The sequence below is a fragment of the Phyllostomus hastatus genome, unplaced genomic scaffold (assembly GCF_019186645.2).
Source record: "Phyllostomus hastatus isolate PE091 unplaced genomic scaffold, TTU_PhHast_1.1 phas_contig_210, whole genome shotgun sequence".
Classification (NCBI taxonomy): Eukaryota; Metazoa; Chordata; class Mammalia; order Chiroptera; family Phyllostomidae; genus Phyllostomus; species Phyllostomus hastatus.
Window position 1 is genome coordinate 31,677,719 of NW_025333737.1, and position 19,118 is coordinate 31,696,836.

A 19,118-nucleotide genomic window follows, 5' to 3' on the forward strand; every position below is an offset into this window, starting at 1 on the left:
TTGCTGCATACCACGGGGTGCATTCCATGAAGCCATCCCCGGCCCTGCCAGCCACAAAGAGACCCAAAGGAATTGCTAGCTCAGCCCCGGAGCGGGAGGAGGGGCCCGGGAGGGGCGGAGGCGTGGGGCAGGAAGGTTCACACCTGAGGTGCAGGAAAAGGAAGGAGGGCCAGCGGAAGCTTTCATTGCAGGTGGATGGCGGAGGCAGCGGCCGCTCCTGGCCCCGAAGAAGACTGGGAAGAGGGCTGTGGCCCGGGCCCCCTTGGTATTTTCACTGGGCAATGAATCAGCAGGCCCCACCTGCAGAGCCTCTGCGAGGCTCCTGCCACCTGCCTCGACTTGTAAGTCGCTGTGTCCATCTGCGGCCGTCTGTCCCTCCTTCTTTCCATCATCCATCACTCCACACATGAATGCAGCTGCTCTGACAGTTTTACAAGCCAGACAGAAGCCCCTGCAGGAAGGGCCCTCTCTGATGCCTGCTTCCTTCGTCTTTCCTTCCTTCGGGGCAGACGAAAACAGCTGTGGCCATTGTTGGGGGTGATCTATCTCTCCCAGCAGAGCCTGTGTGTTGTGAGAAGCTGGTCCTTCACGCCCCCCCCTCCCCCTGTCTGTGACCCTCTAGCCTCTTCTTCCCTTGCTCTGGAATGTGGACCGTTAACCCTGTTGTGGCCGGACAGCTTACCTTCTTGCCCGGGACTTCGGAGAGGGCCGTTCAGATGCCTGTGGTCCTTGAGTTGATGGGACTGATGCTGGAGCCCCACCTGCTGTTGGAAGCCGCAGGCCCAGCCGCTGAACCGGAGATGTGCAGACCATCCTTGGAACACTTCCGCCACCTGCCGGAGATGCAAGGGGAAGCCAGCTCCTAGAGGCTAGCGAAGGTCAGGATTTTATTTATTTTATTTGAAACAAAAGTACTATTTTAAAAGAGAGAGATGGGAGAATCCAGTAGGCTTGAATCTCTAGATTCTCTCCAAACTTTTGAAATATTCTCTGTCAATGTCTAGCCACGCTTTCCGCAGAACGGCTCAGAGGCAATGTGCTATGAAGCCAACTGCTGTTTCACGTAACGTAAATGCAGCTTTGCTCACCCGGTCCCCACACTTGTCGTCGCTCAGAGCTGACGAGGTCAGCTCCTGGGGTCAGCCCCCCCAGCGCTGGGTCTGACTCTGCTGTGGGTACTTAGGTTATGTCCGATGTCCCCCATCCTGAGTAGGGGGACATCGGACATGCTATTGCCATGCTATTGAACATTCTGTACAAAGAAACTTTTTTAGTTAAACCTTTTTATTTTGAGATTATTGTAAATTTACATGCACTTGTAAGGCATCATACAGAGACAATTCCATGTGCCCCATTTCTCTCCATGGTAATGTCGTGCAAAAGCAGAGTGCAATATCAAAACCAAGACACTGGCATTGACACAGCCCACCAATCTTACTCCGATTTCCCCAGTGTTATCTGCACATGTCTTTGGTGCTATGAAATTGTGTCACATGAGCAGGGTCCAGTACCCACCACACAGGCAAGATAAAGACCAACTCTGTGCCCTGGCTGGCGTAGCTCAGTGGATTGAGCGCAGGCTGTGAACCAAAGCATCGCAGGTTTGATTCCCAGTCAGGGCACATGCCTGGGTTGCAGGCCACGGCCCCCAGCAACCGCACATTGATGTTTCTCTCTCTCTCTTTCTCCCTACCTTCCCTCTCTAAAAATAAATAAATAAAATCTTAAAAAAAGAATATTCCAGTCAATGGTATCTCAGTAAAGCCGAAACCTTTTAAAATAAATAAATAAATAAGCCCTGGCCACATGGCTTGGTTGTTTAGAGCACTGTCCTGTGCACCGAAAGTTTGCGGGTTTGATTCCCAGTCAGAGCACATGTCTAGGTTGTCGGTTCAGTCCTGGTGAGGGTGCAAAGGGGAGGTGGCCAATTGATGTCTCTCTCTCCTCTCCTCTCTCTTTCTCCCCCCTTCTTCTCTAAGTATATCCTCAGGGAAGGATTAAAAAATAATAATAGATTTCTTAACACAGGAAATTCCTAGTACTGGAGGGATGTTCAACAGATATGTACTGTATAAATATAATCATGGAGCCTATCGCTGGCTCAGGAGGGCTAACTTTTAGGTGATTGTTTTAAAAAGAAAAAGCAAGCATAAAAGCAATCAAGGGTGATAAAAACAAAAAAAAAAGAAAGAAAGACCATTTCTTGGTAATATAGGACATTTATTTTGGTTACAGAATTAGTATTTTAACACTGATTTGTGATATAACAGACATTAAACCTCTTTTTTTTAAAAAAAAATCTAATACATTCCCCTTTTCTGTCCAGAAAATTCACACTTTCACAATCAAATTACCCTAAAAGCTGACAGGAGGTAAGTTACACTTCCAACCAATCCATTCTCGCAACCGGAGATGGCCTTGGTTTCCAATCAGGATAAAATCTTGACTTGGAAAGACCATCCTTGTTGCCTCTTTAGTGGTACTTGGCACCGGCTTTATGGCAGAAATTTCCTGTGAGTAAAGCTTATATCTTTATTATGAGAGTGCTTATTTTGATTAAAACATTAGCATCTTAACATTAACTTGTGACACAAAAGGCACCAACATTCATTTCCGAAATCATCCGTCACCCCCTCCCCCCGGTGGAACACAGCGCCACCTGCCGGTCATCGTGTAATTACATCCCCTCTGATTTCCAGGTGGTGTTCAGTTACAAGCGGGGACTCCAAGAACCCTCCAGTGTCAGGGCTAAAGGGACTTCAGAGGTCCTGTTTGGTAGATGGTGAGTTCTGCTCCCCAGATAATCAGAGGGGAATAGACCAGCCTGTGGTATGTGTACTCCTTTACAACAGAGAAGAATCGCTTGGTGCTCTAATTTGGGCATCCTGCTAGTCAAGGAAAGGGACTAGGTCAGCGGAGGGAGTGAGGGCACCCTGAGTTCCTATTTCATCACTTCCCAGGGGCAAAAAGCTGTCCAGAAACAGCTTCCACTCAGCGCTGGGCGTGGGTTGACTCTTACACAATAGAATTCATTTCCTCAAAGGACGAGAGGCTAAATCCCGTGACATGAGTATGGGGTTTCCGAGAATGCAGACTACGGAGAAATCCCAAGTCATGGGCATAAAAGTCGTCCCAAAGTGAAGGCAGTAATTCTCCCACTCACCTCTTCTCCCTCGTACTCCCCACAAACAGGCCTTCAAGAAGAGCTCCTAAGCAGCTGTGGCTATCCTGTGGGGTGACCCCCGCCCGGGCATGGGAGGGGAGGCCCAGACCCACATCCTGAGCCTCTTCCAGAAGTGCAGCAGAGAGCTGCGACTTGGGGATGCTACATGCTTCCTGGAAGAAGAGTCACTCGTCTGACCCAATCCTTTACTTCCTTTTCCTGGAGCAGGGATGGGTGTGTGCCGACTTCGTCCCGCCCCCATCCAGGTCTTTCCTGGGCACCACAGCTTGAATCTTTGTCCTCTGTCCACAAAGCTAAGTGGCCCTTGTGCACACGGGCGGGGTCAAGGGCAGGCGCAAGTGCACCTGGTCACTCCCAGGAGGCGCACTTCTTGAGGAGAAGTGTGGCATGAGAGGAAGAATTCAGCTTCAGGGAGCAGCAAACCTGAAATAATGCCCCAGCTCTGCCGTGAGCTGGGCCATGCCCTTAATCACCCTGAACCCCAGCTCCTTTTTTTTTAAAGGGAACAAGACATGAATCTCTACCAACGAGGGTCACTGCCAAGGTCAAGTCAGACTGAGCAGGAGGGCGATCTGAAAACTGTGAGGTACAGGGTAGAGAACGGCCATTTCACTTGGGTGGCTCCCTCTGGGCAGCCAGCATCTGAAAAAGACGGCAGATCCTGATGCGTTCAGGGCTGCCGTGCTCACAGAGGACGGGGGCATCGGGCCGCATGGCGCTGCCCCCACCGAGACACTGTCACGCCTGCGCGTGAGCCCAGAGGCTCGCCTGCTTCTCCCGGTCCCGGCCCACAGCTCCTGCTCAGCCGAAAAAGGCACATTCCGCACTTCCACGTGTTCATCCTGGCTGAATTTAAATTTAAAACAACTTTAAATATTCAACAAAAGTCCCTGATATTTCATTTTCAGGTAAGACTCCTTTAGAAGCCCTTGCAAGTGATCCTACCACAAACTCGGGGATTCTGGGAGCTTGATATACCCACCAGAACAACGCCCTACATATATTTGGTGCTCAAAAAAAAAAAGCTTAATTTCACAAACTTTTATCAGACGCCTATATGCTAGGCATTGGGGGCACGGCAGAGGACCACCCCTGTGCCATGAGGGAACCTGAAGATGACAGAATTGTATCACTTTCCATGACAACAAATCATGCAAAGCCCTAACAAGACTGTGTCGAGAATAAAAGTCTACATTCTGACAAACGTGCGCGCCCATGTGCGAGCAAGCGCGTTCCAACGTTCTCCTAAAAAAGTCCTTTCTTTCTGTTTGTTTGCTTGTTGGCTCTACCACCAATAACGGCTCCGTTTGGACGCACCGTCGCATTTCATTTCGGCCCCACTGAGTCATTTCTGCTCCCCCGGGGGTCCAGGGTCCTTTCCGGCACCAGAGAGCTGTCAGAAAGGCCTGTAGGTGGGTGGGCTGTGAGCCTGGGACCACTCATCTCCCTGCTCCCCGGCCCCCTGGCTGTGTTTCTGAGACACCGCCCCCCCTCACCCCACACACACCCCCACATACACGCTGTAATTGGCCAACTTCCTCCTCCTGGTCTGAGAATAGCAACGGAGACAAAAAGCAGCTGGCACGAGCAGCCTGGGCTCGCCAACACTATAATTCAGGACGAAACCCTTGTAATTCTCCAAATGGCGGGGCTTTAAATAGGCTGGACTTCAACACCCTGTTTTCTAAAAAGGACACACACGCCGTGCCCAAGGCAGCGCTCCTCGGACCAACCGAGTGACCAGAGCGGTCCCGGGACACGTTCCCGTGGATTTGGAACGCGAGCCTTCCAAGGCCTCGCATTTTAGAAACTCCTGGTTCAGGGGAGACCCCCGGGGGGAGTCTGTGTGCCCACCTGAGGGCCTTGTTGTTCAGGTATCTTTAATCCTAAGGAAATAATTAACATGTGGTCTCTCTGCGGGCATTTCCACCCACGAACAATGGACGGCTACCCCACGCCGGCCGCAGACCCCGGAGCGTCTCTGCCTACGAGCAGGGTGTGGGCGGCTGTGAGGAGCCGGGGGAGACAGACACGGCGGGGGAGAGGGGCCCGAGTTTGCATAGTTCCTTTACAAGGCTTCAGGTGCTGCGGTCCCCACTCAGGAGAGGACCTGGGGATCAGGAGTGGGGGTGGGGGGGGGTGCAGTCAGGAGGGCCCCCTGTGAGCGTCTCAGGCCTTCTGCTTCCACGGACCTGCTGCCCCGGGTCATCCAGAAGCAGGTGCCTTACACGTCTCCCCCTCTGCGGCCCCACCCCAGCGGGGCGGGGTGTCACAACCTGCAGGCACCGGACGCACCAGGGAGCAAAAACGTCCTCCGTAGCAAGCTTCTTTATATGCTCCCCGGGGGGTGAGGAGGCCCAGGGCTGTGTTGGGGCAGATCTGTGGGCGAGTGCCTGGCGGTGCTGGGAGCAGGGTACATCGTGTTTCCTAAACGTGGCAGTTAGGGACGCCTCAGCCAGGGCCTCCCCTGTGCAGCCTCTAGAGAGGAGGCGGTGGGGGGACCCTAGAGTTTCAACTTGCCCTCCTTGACTAGTCTGTCGTTGAGCTGGCAGAGCTGGGCCAGGAAGCCGTCGTTGGGGCCGATCTCACGGTTCTGCCTCACGATGCTCAGGGCAGACTTGACGTCCATCTTCTGCCGCATCATGAGGTACGCAATAACCAGGGTTGGGGAGCGGCTGTAGCCCTCACGGCAGTGGACAAGCACGCGGCCTGGAAGAAACGGGGTGACACGGTGAGCTGGTGCCTCCAGTCGCAGTGTGACTCGAGTCAAAACCCTCCCGGCAAATGCAAACAAGGCGTGAAACGCAAGGCCATCCTGTGCCCACCAGATTGGCTAGAATGAGAAGGGCGGGAAATGCGGAGCTCAGGCGAGTGGGTGGAGCAGCCAGGACTCGGACACGTGGCTGGGGAGGGGCCAAGAGTCCGCACGCCCCTTCGGGTAACGGGGAAGCGGCATCTCCTGAGGCTAACCCCACGCATCCCCTGTGGCCCAGCCACGCCATCCCAGACCCACGCCCGGCAGGAATGCGCACCCACGCTCTCTGAAAGACACGCATCAGGATGTCCCCTGAGCAGCACCATTCCTAACAGCCCCAGTGTGGAGGCTCCGGAGGCCCCTCGACGGCAGAACAGGTACATGACCAGAATGCACACTCCACCAAGCATCGGCAGCCACATGCATGAAATGCCCCGGTAGGAAGTACAGGATCCCACAGAGCAGGAGCGCAGGCGCACTGCGTCTGTGATATCAGGAGCGTGGAGAGGGATGGAGAGTTGGGGGCAGAGGGATCTGAGGCTGGGCTCTCTGGGGTGCTGGTCATGTCTTATTTCTCAATCTGAGGAGCCAGTCCACAGGTGTGTGCGGTGCACTGACCTAAACTCTTGTGATATGCCCATTCATTCTCTGAATGAATCTTGCGTTTCAACCCAAAGCAAAACATGGAAACAACCCAAATGCCTATCAACGGGTGAATGGATACATAAACGGTGGTACATCCAGATGACTAAATACTATTCGGCGTTAAAAAGGTTGAATTACTGACACTTGCAACAACGTGGATGACATGCAAAGGAGCTGTGCCGAGTGAAGAAGGCCAGACCAAAAATGCGAGCACACTGTGCGATTCCAAGTCTATAAAGCTCTGCCGACGCACGGGTGTCTGGTGACAGAGAGCAGATCGGGGGCAGGGCTCAGGAACGGAAGGCAGGGAGGGCGGCAGGGAGAGGTCACGGAGGGACAGAGGAAAATCTGGAGGGGTGATGGAGACGCTCACTAGCTTAGTTATGGCCATGATTTCACAAGTATATACAGGTGTCGAAACTTGGCAGATTGTACTATGTGTGGTTTATTACATGTCAGTTATATATCAACAAAGCAGTTAAAAAATAAAAGGAACACACATGTCAAATACAAAAACAAACCAAGATAAAAAAAAATCAAACACACAAACAAAAGCACCTTGTCGTGGCTCCGCAAATGGGCCACGAGGCTCTGCAGCACCTGGCCCCCACCGGATGTCCTCCCCGCCTCTCCCTCCTCTGCTCCCATCGTTCTACCCCCAAAGCACAGCTCTGTGTTCCCGCTGCCTCCCAAAGCAGGAAGGGGAGTCCTCCACTCTCTGGCCCATTCAGTTTGTGCTCAGTGTACCCTTACTCAGTGAGGCCTTCCTTGCCCCTGCCCCTGCCCCGGCCACGGGACCCTCTGCAGAGGAGCTACCTCACCCCCTGCACCACACTCAGCAAACCCAGGGCTCACACAGCCAGTGGGGAAGGGAAGGGTTCAAAGCCCATCTTCCAGGCCCCACACGAATGCCACCTCTTCTGGGAAGCCTCCCTTGATCACCAGGACTGGAAGGGACTGCTCCCTCCTGAGCGCCCCTGCTCTCCAAAGTGACGGGCCCCTGGCTCCCCTGAGCCCTGCACACTGTGGGAGGCCAGTGAATTACTGCTGATCAACTTTGCTGATCAATTTTAAAACTACTTATATTTGGCATGAGAGCCCACAGAATTCATTTTTGTCACTCATTTGGTAATCCCCTAAAGGGTCCCTGCTATGTGCCCAAGGCTACATCAGGTGCTGGGGGGACAGACGAGACACAGAGGACTCAGCCTGAGGGCAAGCTTCCCGGAAGACAGGACATGAGGACAATGGGCCCAAAGCTAAAGCTCACACCGGGGTCTGCCAGGGGACAGCTCGGGAGAGGCAGGAGGACCTTTCCAGACCGAGGACCTAGCCCACAGAGGCTAAGGCAGGGGGTCACAAAATGTCAGGGTGTGTTCCTAGTTGTACAGGAAGAGGAAACCAAGCCAGAGAGCTCCAAGTGTCCTGAGTGATGGCCGGCCAATATACGAGGGCAGCATCCACCCCGTTACTGGGACCCTCGTTCTCATCCACGGAGGAGCTGGGAACAGCCGGCGTGCAGGGCGGTGACACGCAGGAGGCCATGAAGGACCACAGAAGGGCTGACAGTCAAGTGCGCAGATTCCCCGGGCAATGAAACCTCCCCCCTGGGCCCTGAACGTGAGTCATCCAGGGTCTAATAAACCCTGCGCCCTGGGAATCATCTCAGTGGAGAGGATGCCGGCACGAGCAGCACCCACGTGACCAAGACAGGCTGGTGTCGGGGGGACCAGGCCAATCACACCTCCTCGATGGAGGTCACTTCCCCGGGGAAGGTTCAGGGTGGGGAGGAAGGGAGAGGCTGGAGGCAGCATGGACATCAAGCCAGCTGCCGAGAGAAATCCGCTGGAAGCAGAAAGGGCAGGCGGCCCAGCCTGCGTGGCGACGTCTGCCCTGTGGCCTTCTAGGATATCTCTCCAGATCGCCCTGTCCCGCTGCCAGCACCTCAGCAGGTCTGCTGTAGCCTCACCTTATGCTTGGGAGCAGCGGAGGCATGTCACACCTGACCAGGAGACTTAGCCATAGTGGGCCGTGGTTTGCCAACCCCCAGCCTGAACCAACCGCAGCCGTCTGGTCCCCTGCCAGGCACTCAAATCACCCAACTCCAGCCAGAGAGACGTGAGGGAAATGCCCCTGGGGGCTTTGCGGGGGGTGTTTCACTTGCACTTAAAAAAATGAGAGAAACACAAGGAAGAGACGGCTGCTGCATCTTGTACATTATGTCCTATTGGGAGGCGATACTCGGGAGGCGGTAACCACAATGCTGCAGCCATCTCGGGCCCCTCGGGGGCCTGCCCAGCCCTGAGGGTGGCAGAAGGGACAGGGGGAGAGCACCTGCTCTGAGGCCACCACTGAGCTGTTTCGTCATCCAGCCCGGAGCTCCGTCATGTCAGGGCTCCTTAAATAAATGTTCACTCCTGAAGCTCTTCCAGCTGGCGGGGGGTGGGGGGGCTGGAAATGAACTGTCCGTCAAAGTCACATCAGACACAAAAACCCCCAAGGCTGCCGCTGTGTGCCAGGTTTGTGCCTCTCGTGTGATGCTGGACGGGCAGTGAGAGCGAGACGTGAAGCTCTCAGCCGCTTGCCGCAGGAGACAGGGAACAGCGGGCCATCCAAGAGAAAGCCCAGTCACAACCCCCTCCCGTGGTTTCCTGGACGGCGGGTCCCTTACCATTCTTTTGAGCCAAGGCCTGGTCGATGAAGTCCGCGGCCCTTTCGAAGTAGGCGCTAAGGTTGAACTCTTGCGTGTCATTGGCCTTGATGCCCAGGTAGGTGATGCCGGAGTCCTTGTAGAAGCTGGCGTTGGTGTTGACGTGCATGAAGGACCGGCCCTCGGCGGCGTTCAGGACGTGGGTGATGCCCAGTTTCTGCAGCTTGGGGATGTCTTGAGCCACAGACCTGGACAGGGGACAGCGGCAGGAGGTGCTGAACTGACCAACGGGCAGCCCCAGCGGGAGGAAGATGGAGAAGATTCCAAGCCTCTTGGCAGAGTGAGAAGCCCTCCAAGCTCTGGCCCGGGCCAGAGCTTCTCCGCATCCGATGGCCCGTTTCCCGCTCCAGCTATATCAGCAGCTGCCAGCAGCTGCCCCAAATAGACGGGGCGGGTTCGTGCCTCTGCCTAGAGTGCCCTTGGCCATGGCCGTGCACCCTCTCGTTTTTCACACCCTTTGCAGCGTTTGCTGATTTTCTCCATTGCACTTGGCAGCATGCTCCCTGCACCGTGGTGGCAGTGCACAGGATGTGCTCTGGAGCCGGGCCGGACCCAGCCCTGCCTCTTACCCGGCAACGTTGAGGAAGTCATTTAACCTTTCTGTGACTTGGTTTCCCTGTCTGTCAAACGGGGACAAACACTGTGCCTAACCCCTGGGCTTTGTCAGTGTTAAAAGGGCTATTCGACAGACAGAGCCACACACTGAGTCGGTGCTACTATTTATTCTAACCCTTGTGTTCATTCGTTTCACGTCCGGGCTCCGAGCTCTGGGATGGAGGAACCCCATCTGCCTCCAGTCCACTAGCCCAACGCCGGGTGTGGTGCCTGGCACAGAGCAGGCGCTGAATGAACACTCGGTAAGTCAGTGAAGAAGAATGAGACCGGCATGCCCCGGGCAGCCTCCTTCCTTGGACTATTATGTGCGGCTGTGCCCTCCCACCCCCCGGAGGGAGCCTGCCTGCCACCCACCGTCCACTGGGCACGCCGCTGACGCTCTCCTGGGTGAGTAAACACTCGGGAGCGCCGGCCCCAGCAGGACGATGGGGGTTACAAAACATTCGCTCTGAATGGTCAAAGGGCTCCTTTATTCCCTCTCTCAACAACACCCCAGTTCAAACAGCCGCTTCTGCGTTACCCAACGCCTGGTCCTACGTGATCTCGTTCGCCTGTCACAGTGTCTGTCAGGCCTGGGAGGAAGGACAGAGCTTAAACTCTGGCCTGACAGGACGGCGGAAGGGTGTGCATGCACTCACGTGGGCTGCTGAGAGGCAGAGCTGGGTGAGAGGAGGCCTCCTTTCCCCCGACACCAACCACACGGCTCCTCCGTCTCCCCCCTACTCTGCCTCTCACGCCCACATCACTGCAAATACCAAGACCCAGAAAATGTGGCTCATCCAGTCTCCTCTCCGCCCCTCCGTGAGCCCTGATCAGGAGCCCCGATTTCTTTCAGGGGCTCCTGACAGGTCGGGGAGCACCAGGTACTCGGGCAATCATCCCTGCTGGGCCCTCCACACATGCCTGGCTAAGTCAAGGTCAAATTTGCTCAGAGGGCAAGAATGTCTTTTCTACAGCGGCCGTCAGCACTTGCCTCTCTGGCTTCCAGCAGAGGTTCACAATCTCAGTTTCCACTTGGGAAAGGGTGGCAGCTGAACGTGCCCAACTGCCCAAGGGATCGGGGTTTGCAAAGGGCTCCAAGGGCGCTCGCTGCTTGGGTGGCTGGAGAGGAGGCTGCCCTCAGAACTTCGCAGTTACTAAGGCCTTCGGCTGGGACCCTGGGACTCTACTTGATCTATCCCTACTCACGACACTGCATGCAACGGTAAAGCACCGGCTCCTTTAAGAAAAAATATAAATGAATAAAATAACTGAAGAGTCGCCACCATTCCTCTCCGCCTTCCCTAATGCTAATTCAACATGCAATTGATCCACCATGATCATCTTCCTCCGAGTGAACACTGCGCACTGCCTGATACGCAGGCACTCAATATGGCGAATGAATGATGGCATGGACGAGACAGTCCCCTATGAGGCTGGGGCCTGCCTTTTGGACCCCTTCTGGCTCCTAGATGACCCCCGTTTCTGTGGCAGTCTGTGGCAGAGTAAGCATCAGGTCCTAGTCCAGGACCAGGGGACACAGACAGGGCAAGGCACTGACCTGTCCTCACCATCTCTCAACCACTTGCTTGGTCGCCACTGTCTCTTTCTGCGTAAAACAAGGGGAGTAGTTCCAGCTTTCTAACGTGCGGTCCCTGGGCCCTGGTCTGAGGGCACTGTAACAGGGTCCTCCTGGCTTTTATCCAAGTCCAAAGAGCCCTCCTAAGGCCGTGCAGGGTTGGTAACCTGTTCCGTACCTACGGCTGCTATTTCAGCACCTCTCAGCACAGTTAACTGGTTCTCCTGCTGCTGAGAATTTCTTCCTACAGCAATTTGACTGACAGAAAGTGGGAAAACCAATGGTGAAGAATTCACAAGTGATAAATAATGCATTTCCTGGTCCCGAGAAGGTGGGAGCCTTTTCTAAGTGATGGGTCAGGCCCTTATGGGGTTTATCATGGGATCATTCCAGAATCCATGTAAATCGAACCCCATCTGGAAGGCAGGGGAAGGAGCGAGGAAACCGTGTCCCAGCTCTCTGGATGTCCCCCTCATTTGGGGTATTTCAATTCCCCAGATCCGAACTTGTCCAGCCGAGAAAAGTTCCACGCCCGAACTGTGACGTCAGCCAGTTGCCATGGCAGCGAAGGCAGACATTCCGCGGTGACCTCACTGCAGAACCAGGCAGCTGTCACATGATGCGCGGGCCGGGGACTAGCAGGGCGACAGGGCCACCTGTTTAGTGAACATGGTAGCCCCGACACCGCCCAAGGCCGAGTCCCTAGCTGGCGGCGGCTTCGGGGTGGACGTGGGTCTGGCCGAGCGGCCTCCAAGGTTCAATGCACCCCCCGGAAGGAAAGGACCCTGCGGGGACCCGGCGAGAACCAGCCTCTCCGACCCCCGCGCGGGGGTGGGCGGTGACTCCAGCCCCGGCCCGGCCCCGGCCCGGCCCCGGCCCAGCCCCCGGCCCAGCCCCCGCCCAGCCCCCGCCCAGCCCCCGCCCAGTCCCCACTACAGCCAGGGAGAGGCGAACACGCCCCCGGCTCCCCGCAACCAGCAAATGCCGACGCCCCCTCCCCAGCTCCCGAGGGAGTGGTACGCCCCGGGGAGGGCCCAGCAGAGCCGCGGCTCTGGAGCGGCGACTCACGCGTTGCCCACGTAGATCCTGGGGGTGACCTCGTTGCAGGGCTGGCTCGGGAGGCTGTAGCAGCCGCTGCCATCCGAGAGCAGATCGTTGAGATCTTGCACCGAGAGCTCGTAGGGGCCAGACATGGCGGCGGCCGGGCCCTGCACGCCGGGGCAGCCGACAGCGAGGGGAGAGCGGTCCGGTCAGCTGGGCGGGGGCTCCGGAGCCCGGCCCCGCCCCTCCCCGGCCCGCCCCGCCCCGGAGGCGGATCCACGGTTTGCTCCGCTGCTCCGCTCCGAGCGGAGGGCCGCAAGCACTTTGCTCCCAGGAAGTACGTGCACCCTCCGGGCACCGAGCGAACGAGCGTTCAAAAGACCTCTGGGCCCGTTCCCAGGGATGGAAATGCCACCAAGCTTGCAGTTTGGCAGCGGGGGTGGGGACCCTATCCCAGCCCTAGACAAGACATTTCCTGTGTCACTGTATACGGGGAAGTGTAGTAACTTCATCGGATCGAATGCTGGGCACAATAAGTGTTCCTATTGACTGGGGAGCACCGAATGTAGTTTTGTTTTGTTTTGTTTTGTTTTGTTTTGTTTCAGATTACGGAGACACCGGAGTCTCACTTATGAGTTCTGACTCTCCCTGCTGCAGCCCAGCAGCACTGGCAAGAATCCCGAACGTGTCGAAAAGAATCTCTGCCCCAGCACAGGCCCTGGGAATGACGACGTGCATTTTACAGCCCCCGGGCATTTTCAAGTTTGAGAAGCCCGACTTGGGGCCCATGTCCTTCGACACTCATTGAGAGTCAGCCTGCTGCTTCAAGGCTTGGGCTCTGGGCAAGCCAGCCTTGGCTTTCTGACCCCGGGGAATTCTCGGAGCCTGTTTGTTGGAAAAGAAAAAAGGGGGATGGTGTGGGATACTACTACGAGTTCCTAACTCCTCGGGCTGTTTGGAAGATTAAATGTGACATTTAAAGAAAGAGCCCAGCATTACTAGGGAGCACTGAATCGGCGTTCTCCTCCCTGTCCATCAGCAGACTGGCGGAGCACCTAGGTGCTGCTGCTCCCAGCGCTACTGCGGAGATGAACGCCTCCTTCGCAGACCTTCCGGAACAGCGGGCAGCCCGCTACGAGCCGCGGACTGCCCTCAGCTCTTCGTTTACTGAGATCTTAGGAACAAAGGGCACCGTCTCTGCCCTCCCCCACTGTCACCAAAAGGGCAGAATCACCCACCCCTCCAAAAAGCCAGTGTTGTCCTGGGAATTCAGGAAACCCGCATTCTGAGCCCAGCCCTGCCACGGACTTGGATCCTGAGCGGCTTGCTTGCTGCTCTGGGCTTCCGGTTTCCTCACTTGCAAAGTGAAGAAATTGGATCCGATTATCATTCAGGTCATCGTTCGCCTTCCTGGAAAGCTTATAGTCTCACGCTTTTAGGGGAACCATTGCAGGAGAGCCTACTTAGCTTATAGCCCGAGGTGCGGCTTTCTCTGCCACCCAGCGCCACCCCCCGCCCCGCCCCCACACACCGCACCTCTTCCGGCGGCGGCGGGTGCTGCGGGCATCTGCATTCCAGGCCGGTGAGAATGCTTCCGAGTTCCTCGCCCTTCATCTTGACTTGGGTCTAGGTTAGCTTTCCAAAGAGGAGCCGGAGGACAAGCAGGCATGCTCTGCTGCCGCTGCTCCTCCTCGCCTGAGACCTGTCCCTGATGTCACAACTGGGTAACTATGACAACCCATCCTGGGAGCAGCTAAGCACCTCACAGAGGAGCCTAGCTGCCTCATTTCTGAAGTGGGACTAGGAAGAGAGGATGTACAATTCCCTGGATTACCTAGCCTATCCTGTAATCGTCTCCAATCACAGGCAGACCACAACCTTCAGGAAGAAACTGGACCTTGGCAACTATATATCTCACAAGAATAGGATAGAGATAGGTACGTGGGCAGTTTGGGTGGGGCACTGCCATCGGGGGTTCAGGGAAGGTCCCCCTTAGAGATGCTGACAGTACACTAGACCAGCACATAACTCTTCGATAATGTGGCCTTGGCTGAGCTGGGTCAAGAGGACATTAGCATCAGGGACAGAACTTGCCTTCCACGAGGGAGTTCATTTGGTAGAAATGCTCGCTGAAACTCTTTAAAGCCAACGTAAGCTAGAAAGAGGCTAGGCCGTCAGCACGCAGTAGACAAGCTGGTCCTGGTGGGAGAAGATGGGAGAGGGGCTCTTTCACGGGCTTCGGCGGACAGACAGTCTCTGTACATTTCACTTTTTTCCAACCCCTCCCGTTCTTTTATTTCTTGCTCGAAATTCTTCCAAGACATCCATCTGGGAACTTAAATTCCTGAACTAAGGTCAGAATACGAAATCCTAATGTTTATCGAGCAGGGCTACTGTCTAGTGTGTGAGGTCGTCTGAGGCTGCTGGGCGGACACCGGCGATACAAACTGGCTCTCTCTTATCCTTCCCCAGTGAAACCTACCGTGGACACCAAACCTCCAGCGGCCCACGCACATCACATTTTACAGATGAGAAAACTACAGGTAGTTTTTGCTGTCTGCAGATGCACTTCACGGGTTTTTATCTGTGTCTTAAGGAGCCACCTAACCAAAAGATTCCCCCATTCTCCTCCCCCCCCAGACACATCACCCCCAGTTTCTTCAGCTCTGCCCCCTGTCTCCACTGCGGCCCCTTTTTTAAAGGGCCCTTTCCCACAATCCCGGAAGAGAAGGGTGTTCAACCACGTGTGCCGGAGCACGGTGTAACCATGATGCCACCACGGAGCGGGGGTTGGGGGGGTGCTTTCTCACCAGGGTGAACAAAAGCGAATCGACAAAATCGAACATGAAAACAAGCAGCTGTGCCAGAAAATCGCCAACGCCCATCGCGGCCCTGCCCAGGTGGATTGCTGGAACGAGTATTTTTCCAAGAGGTAGTGTTTCGGTTTTTGTTTTTCCCCTTCGTGTCATTTTTGGAAAGTCAAAAAATGACTTTCCCCTTGTTGAGCTTTAGTGCAAGGTTCTCCCGAGTGGGAGGAATACTGAAGGGCAGTGCTCTTGAGGGATAACCAGAGAGACCGTGTTAAGGAGGATAAAAACTACCAAATATGGGGAACTCCCCTAGCGTTGAAGGGCTTTTATATCATCTCAGAGACTGATTCACAGTCCCGTTCAGACTCTGTCACAGAAGAGCACTGCACGCTTTTGTAAAAACGGTGGACACCGCTGAGACTAGAACACAGCATTCACAAGAATCGGTTCCACAAAGATTTCCTGAGCTCCTGTGTGCTCAGCGCCGGGAACGCAGGGACCAAATAAGATATATGTATATATATTTCCTAACCTCAAAGAACCCAGGTCTGACAGGAGAGACATTCATGTAAAAATGCAATATGGCCAGGGCTACAGAAGTATGTGCAAGGCAGAGAGAAGCATGTGTTGGGGGGAAGGGTCAAGTTGCCTTTCCTGCATCCTTGCACACCTGAAATTGACCTGAAAGCTGAGGGAAGCGAGGGGAAGCAACACTCACCCCCAGCCGGGTGAGATTTATCCACAGGCAAGGCCTTCCCTCATCCCAGAAATCAAACATTCTCAAGTCTCGATTCCCATAATGCCTACAGGGCTTTCGACAAAATGCCACTTTTTGCAAGCTGCACCCCAGAGCCGAGAAGCAGAAGCTTCTGGTGGACAGTGGGACTGAGAACCGCTGACCCACACCTGCCCAGGCCGCACACGTTTCCCGGAGAGCAGTCCGGTTCGGGGGGCAGGCTGGGCCTCGGGGCTCGGCGGGGGCAGCGTGCGGCAGCCTGGGTCTAGGACATCATGATTTCATCACCCCTGTGCCCAGCCAGGAGGAGAATTTTATTTTTTAACCATCTCAGGGTTTTATGGGGGTTTTTTTCCCCCCAGCTTAAACAGAGAAACAAGGAACCGGGACCTAGTGAGAATCACCATGGAAAACCAGGGCATTCTGAAGAGGCTGGGGGACCGCAAACCGCACTACGACCGCAAGTTGTCCGAGGTGGACTGGCAGGCACGTGGGGACCCTGGGATACCCCTGCGCGTGGATAGACTTAGTCTGTGTTTATCGTACGGTCAGTCTCGGGGGGGACCCGTAGGTGGCTGAGGGCTAGATCATGAGAAATACAATAATCAGTCAAAGAAAACCACCCAAAGCAAACCATCCAGGAGCTAAGGACATCTCCTTGGTAACAAAGCCATTATGCATCGGGTTCAGAAAAACATCCAGCACCATCTTCCCTCACCCCTCAATCATCCAGAACAGATGAATGTCCAAGCCAAGAGAGAGCAGGGTGTACGATCCAGAACGTGGTTAATGTGCCTTATTTAGGAATGACCCTTTGAGAAGGGGGGGCACTTGCAATATTTTAAAACCTCCGTACCATGGCTTCGACTGGTAAGACTTTCCTAGCCATGCTTAGAGTTTAAACCTTCAACTTTGCACCAGCACCCTGGCTTTGACATAAACCTTCATTTTTTTTCCTTCAAGAAATCAAGACGCTACATCAGAAATACAACAAGGTACCTTCTCTCCCGAGATAAATAGGTATGTCTTACCCCAGCTACTCTTTACTATAGAACGCGGTGGCCACACTGGATACCAACCCTGAGAACTGTATAGAGGGTGAAGGGCCCAGTTATGAGGGGAATTCGCTCTTCTATAAAATCTATTGGTCATCCATTCAGAGAACTTAGAGGTCTGCCTGTCATTTCTCTCCAATTAAGGAGGAAATGACTGTCTTTTGTCACCGGCTTTGAGGCTTTCCATGAGTCTAAGGGGAAGGGATTGATTCCAAGAAAGATATAAACAGGAGGTCTCATGGCTTTCCTGCTGCGCCAAAGCTACATTACAGGCCTCTGTCCCTACTCAGGAGTACCGTTGCGTTGGCATTTTGTATTACTGAACATTATTAGTAATGAGTGAGTTTGGTTTCCCCCCTCTGGGGAGAAGGATAAATGGATACTCGGGGTTTCCAAAGGATAGTTCTGTGTAATTGATGGTCCTCCATTTCTCTCCGTCTCTTCTCGCTGAATCCAAGGTTACTCACCACGGAAAAGATACAAGAGGAGGCCCTAGGATGTCGTAGCCGCTTAGAATCTCAAAGCACTCCTCAATGGCCGGATGCTCAATCTTAGGGGTGCGACAATAAAGCTTGGAACGTGAAATGAGTCGGTTACATTTCAGGTGCCCGGCGCCTTTAAGTCCCATCCCCAAATGGAGACGGAATGGGGCAGGCAGAAGGGAAGAGGCAACAAGCATTCTCACCTGGGGCTATGAAGTTTTAATGAGAGAAAAAGAGAGGGAGAGAACTTTTTTAAGAAACATTTTGTCACTTTTTAAAAATTTTTACTTATTTATTTTTTGAGAGAGGGAAGGGAGGGAGATAGAGAGAGAGAGAGAGAAACATCAATCTGCAGTTGCTGGGGCCTGTGGCCTGCAACCCAGGCATGTGCCCTGACTGGGAATCGAACCTGCGACACTTTGATTCGCAGCCCGCGCTCAATCCACTGAGCTACGCCAGCCAGGGCTGGGAGAGAACTTTTTAAGACATACACCATCACCGCCACGCTGGGGGAGAGAAAAGGTGGAGTGAAATGATGTGGCCACAAGTTCAGCTCTGTCGAAACGGAAAACGAGAGCGCATAATGACATTTGGGTTCGGACGACACAGAACAAATGCCATGGGGTCCTCCGGGAATGCACGGACCTGGAGAAGAACGCTTTCACCGCGCAGCTTCTGTGACTGCCCGCGCTGGTTCTCAGCCTGACTTATTTTGAAAGACAGTCAATCTTACATGTTCTCATCACACATCAACTTTTTACTGTAAAATAATCAGATTCACAGTTGCACATAAATGTATGGGGCTGGGCATGGGGGGGCACCCTTCACTCAGCTTCCCCCAGGGATAGTAGCATCGGGTGTAACTGGAGCACAGAATCAGACCGGGGCCCCAGCATCGGCGCAATCCATATAGCGTGTACAACACCTCGCCAGTTCCACACGCTCTCATTTTGTGTGTATAGCTCTGTGCAGTTTTTAAAAAATATTTTATTTACTTATTTTTAGAGAGGGAAGGGAGGGAGAAAGAGAGAGAGAGAGAAACATCAATGTGTGGTTGCTGGGGGCCGTCGCCTGCAACCCTAGGCATGTGCCCTGACTGGGAATCGAACCTGCGATGCTTTGGTTCGCAGCCCACGCTCAATCCACTGAGCTACGCCAGCCAGGGCTTAGCTCTGTGCAGTTTGACCACGTGTGTAGCTCTGTGGAACTGCAACCACACTGAAGATCGTTACCTGTACCATTATCCAAAGACTTTATTGTTGCACCCTTCTCAGCCACAGCCACCCTCTCCCTCCCATCCGTCAGTCCTGCCTGGCGATCACAGATCTGTTTTCCATCTCTGTCATTATGTTACGTCACGAGTGTTACATGGATGGGATCATGCAGTGTGTGTCCATTCTTTTGAGACTAGCTTTTTTTCATTCTGTGTCATTTCCTTGAGGTTCGTATGGGCTGTGTGTACCAACAGTTCATTCCTTTTTATTGCTATTATTCCATGGTATGGAAGTACCAAAGTTGACTTAACCA

The 19,118-nt window shown here is 54.3% G+C and overlaps 2 protein-coding genes across 3 annotated transcripts; one reads left to right on the forward strand and one right to left on the reverse strand.

The window, feature by feature from the left end:
• Positions 1 to 2,199: 2,199 nt before the first annotated feature.
• DUSP3 (dual specificity phosphatase 3) lies at positions 2,200 to 12,730 on the reverse strand. The gene is made up of 3 exons (XM_045836702.1): positions 12,536 to 12,730; positions 9,256 to 9,482; positions 2,200 to 5,893 (listed from the first exon to the last, which is right to left on the reverse strand). Exons 1-3 carry the CDS (start codon positions 12,658 to 12,660, stop codon positions 5,688 to 5,690), a joined length of 558 nt encoding a protein of 185 aa, XP_045692658.1. The 5' UTR covers positions 12,661 to 12,730; the 3' UTR covers positions 2,200 to 5,687.
• Positions 12,731 to 14,052: 1,322 nt separating this feature from the next.
• CFAP97D1 (CFAP97 domain containing 1) lies at positions 14,053 to 17,688 on the forward strand. 2 transcript variants are annotated; one of them, XM_045837314.1, is made up of 6 exons: positions 14,053 to 14,445; positions 14,981 to 15,051; positions 15,322 to 15,440; positions 16,417 to 16,540; positions 17,018 to 17,074; positions 17,568 to 17,688. In XM_045837314.1, exons 1-5 carry the CDS (start codon positions 14,322 to 14,324, stop codon positions 17,072 to 17,074), a joined length of 495 nt encoding a protein of 164 aa, XP_045693270.1. In that variant the 5' UTR covers positions 14,053 to 14,321; the 3' UTR covers positions 17,568 to 17,688. The 2 variants fall into 2 exon arrangements, with proteins under 2 accessions (XP_045693270.1, XP_045693271.1); XM_045837315.1 differs by lacking the exon at positions 16,417 to 16,540.
• Positions 17,689 to 19,118: the final 1,430 nt, after the last annotated feature.

Bases quoted from the DNA above. Each gene is read 5' to 3' on its own strand.
- CFAP97D1 (XM_045837314.1), top strand. From the start codon at position 14,322: ATGTACAATTCCCTGGATTACCTAGCCTATCCTGTAATCGTCTCCAAT. The intron at 15,052-15,321 runs GTAGTTTTTGCT...CTTTCTCACCAG, and splicing joins TACAGATGAGAAAACTACAG to GGTGAACAAAAGCGAATCGA. The intron at 15,441-16,416 runs GTAGTGTTTCGG...TTTTCCCCCCAG, and splicing joins AACGAGTATTTTTCCAAGAG to CTTAAACAGAGAAACAAGGA.
- DUSP3 (XM_045836702.1), bottom strand. From the start codon at position 12,660: ATGTCTGGCCCCTACGAGCTCTCGGTGCAAGATCTCAACGATCTGCTC. The intron at 9,483-12,535 runs GTGAGTCGCCGC...TCCCCTGTCCAG, and splicing joins AGGATCTACGTGGGCAACGC to GTCTGTGGCTCAAGACATCC. The intron at 5,894-9,255 runs GTAAGGGACCCG...CGTTTCTTCCAG, and splicing joins GGCCTTGGCTCAAAAGAATG to GCCGCGTGCTTGTCCACTGC.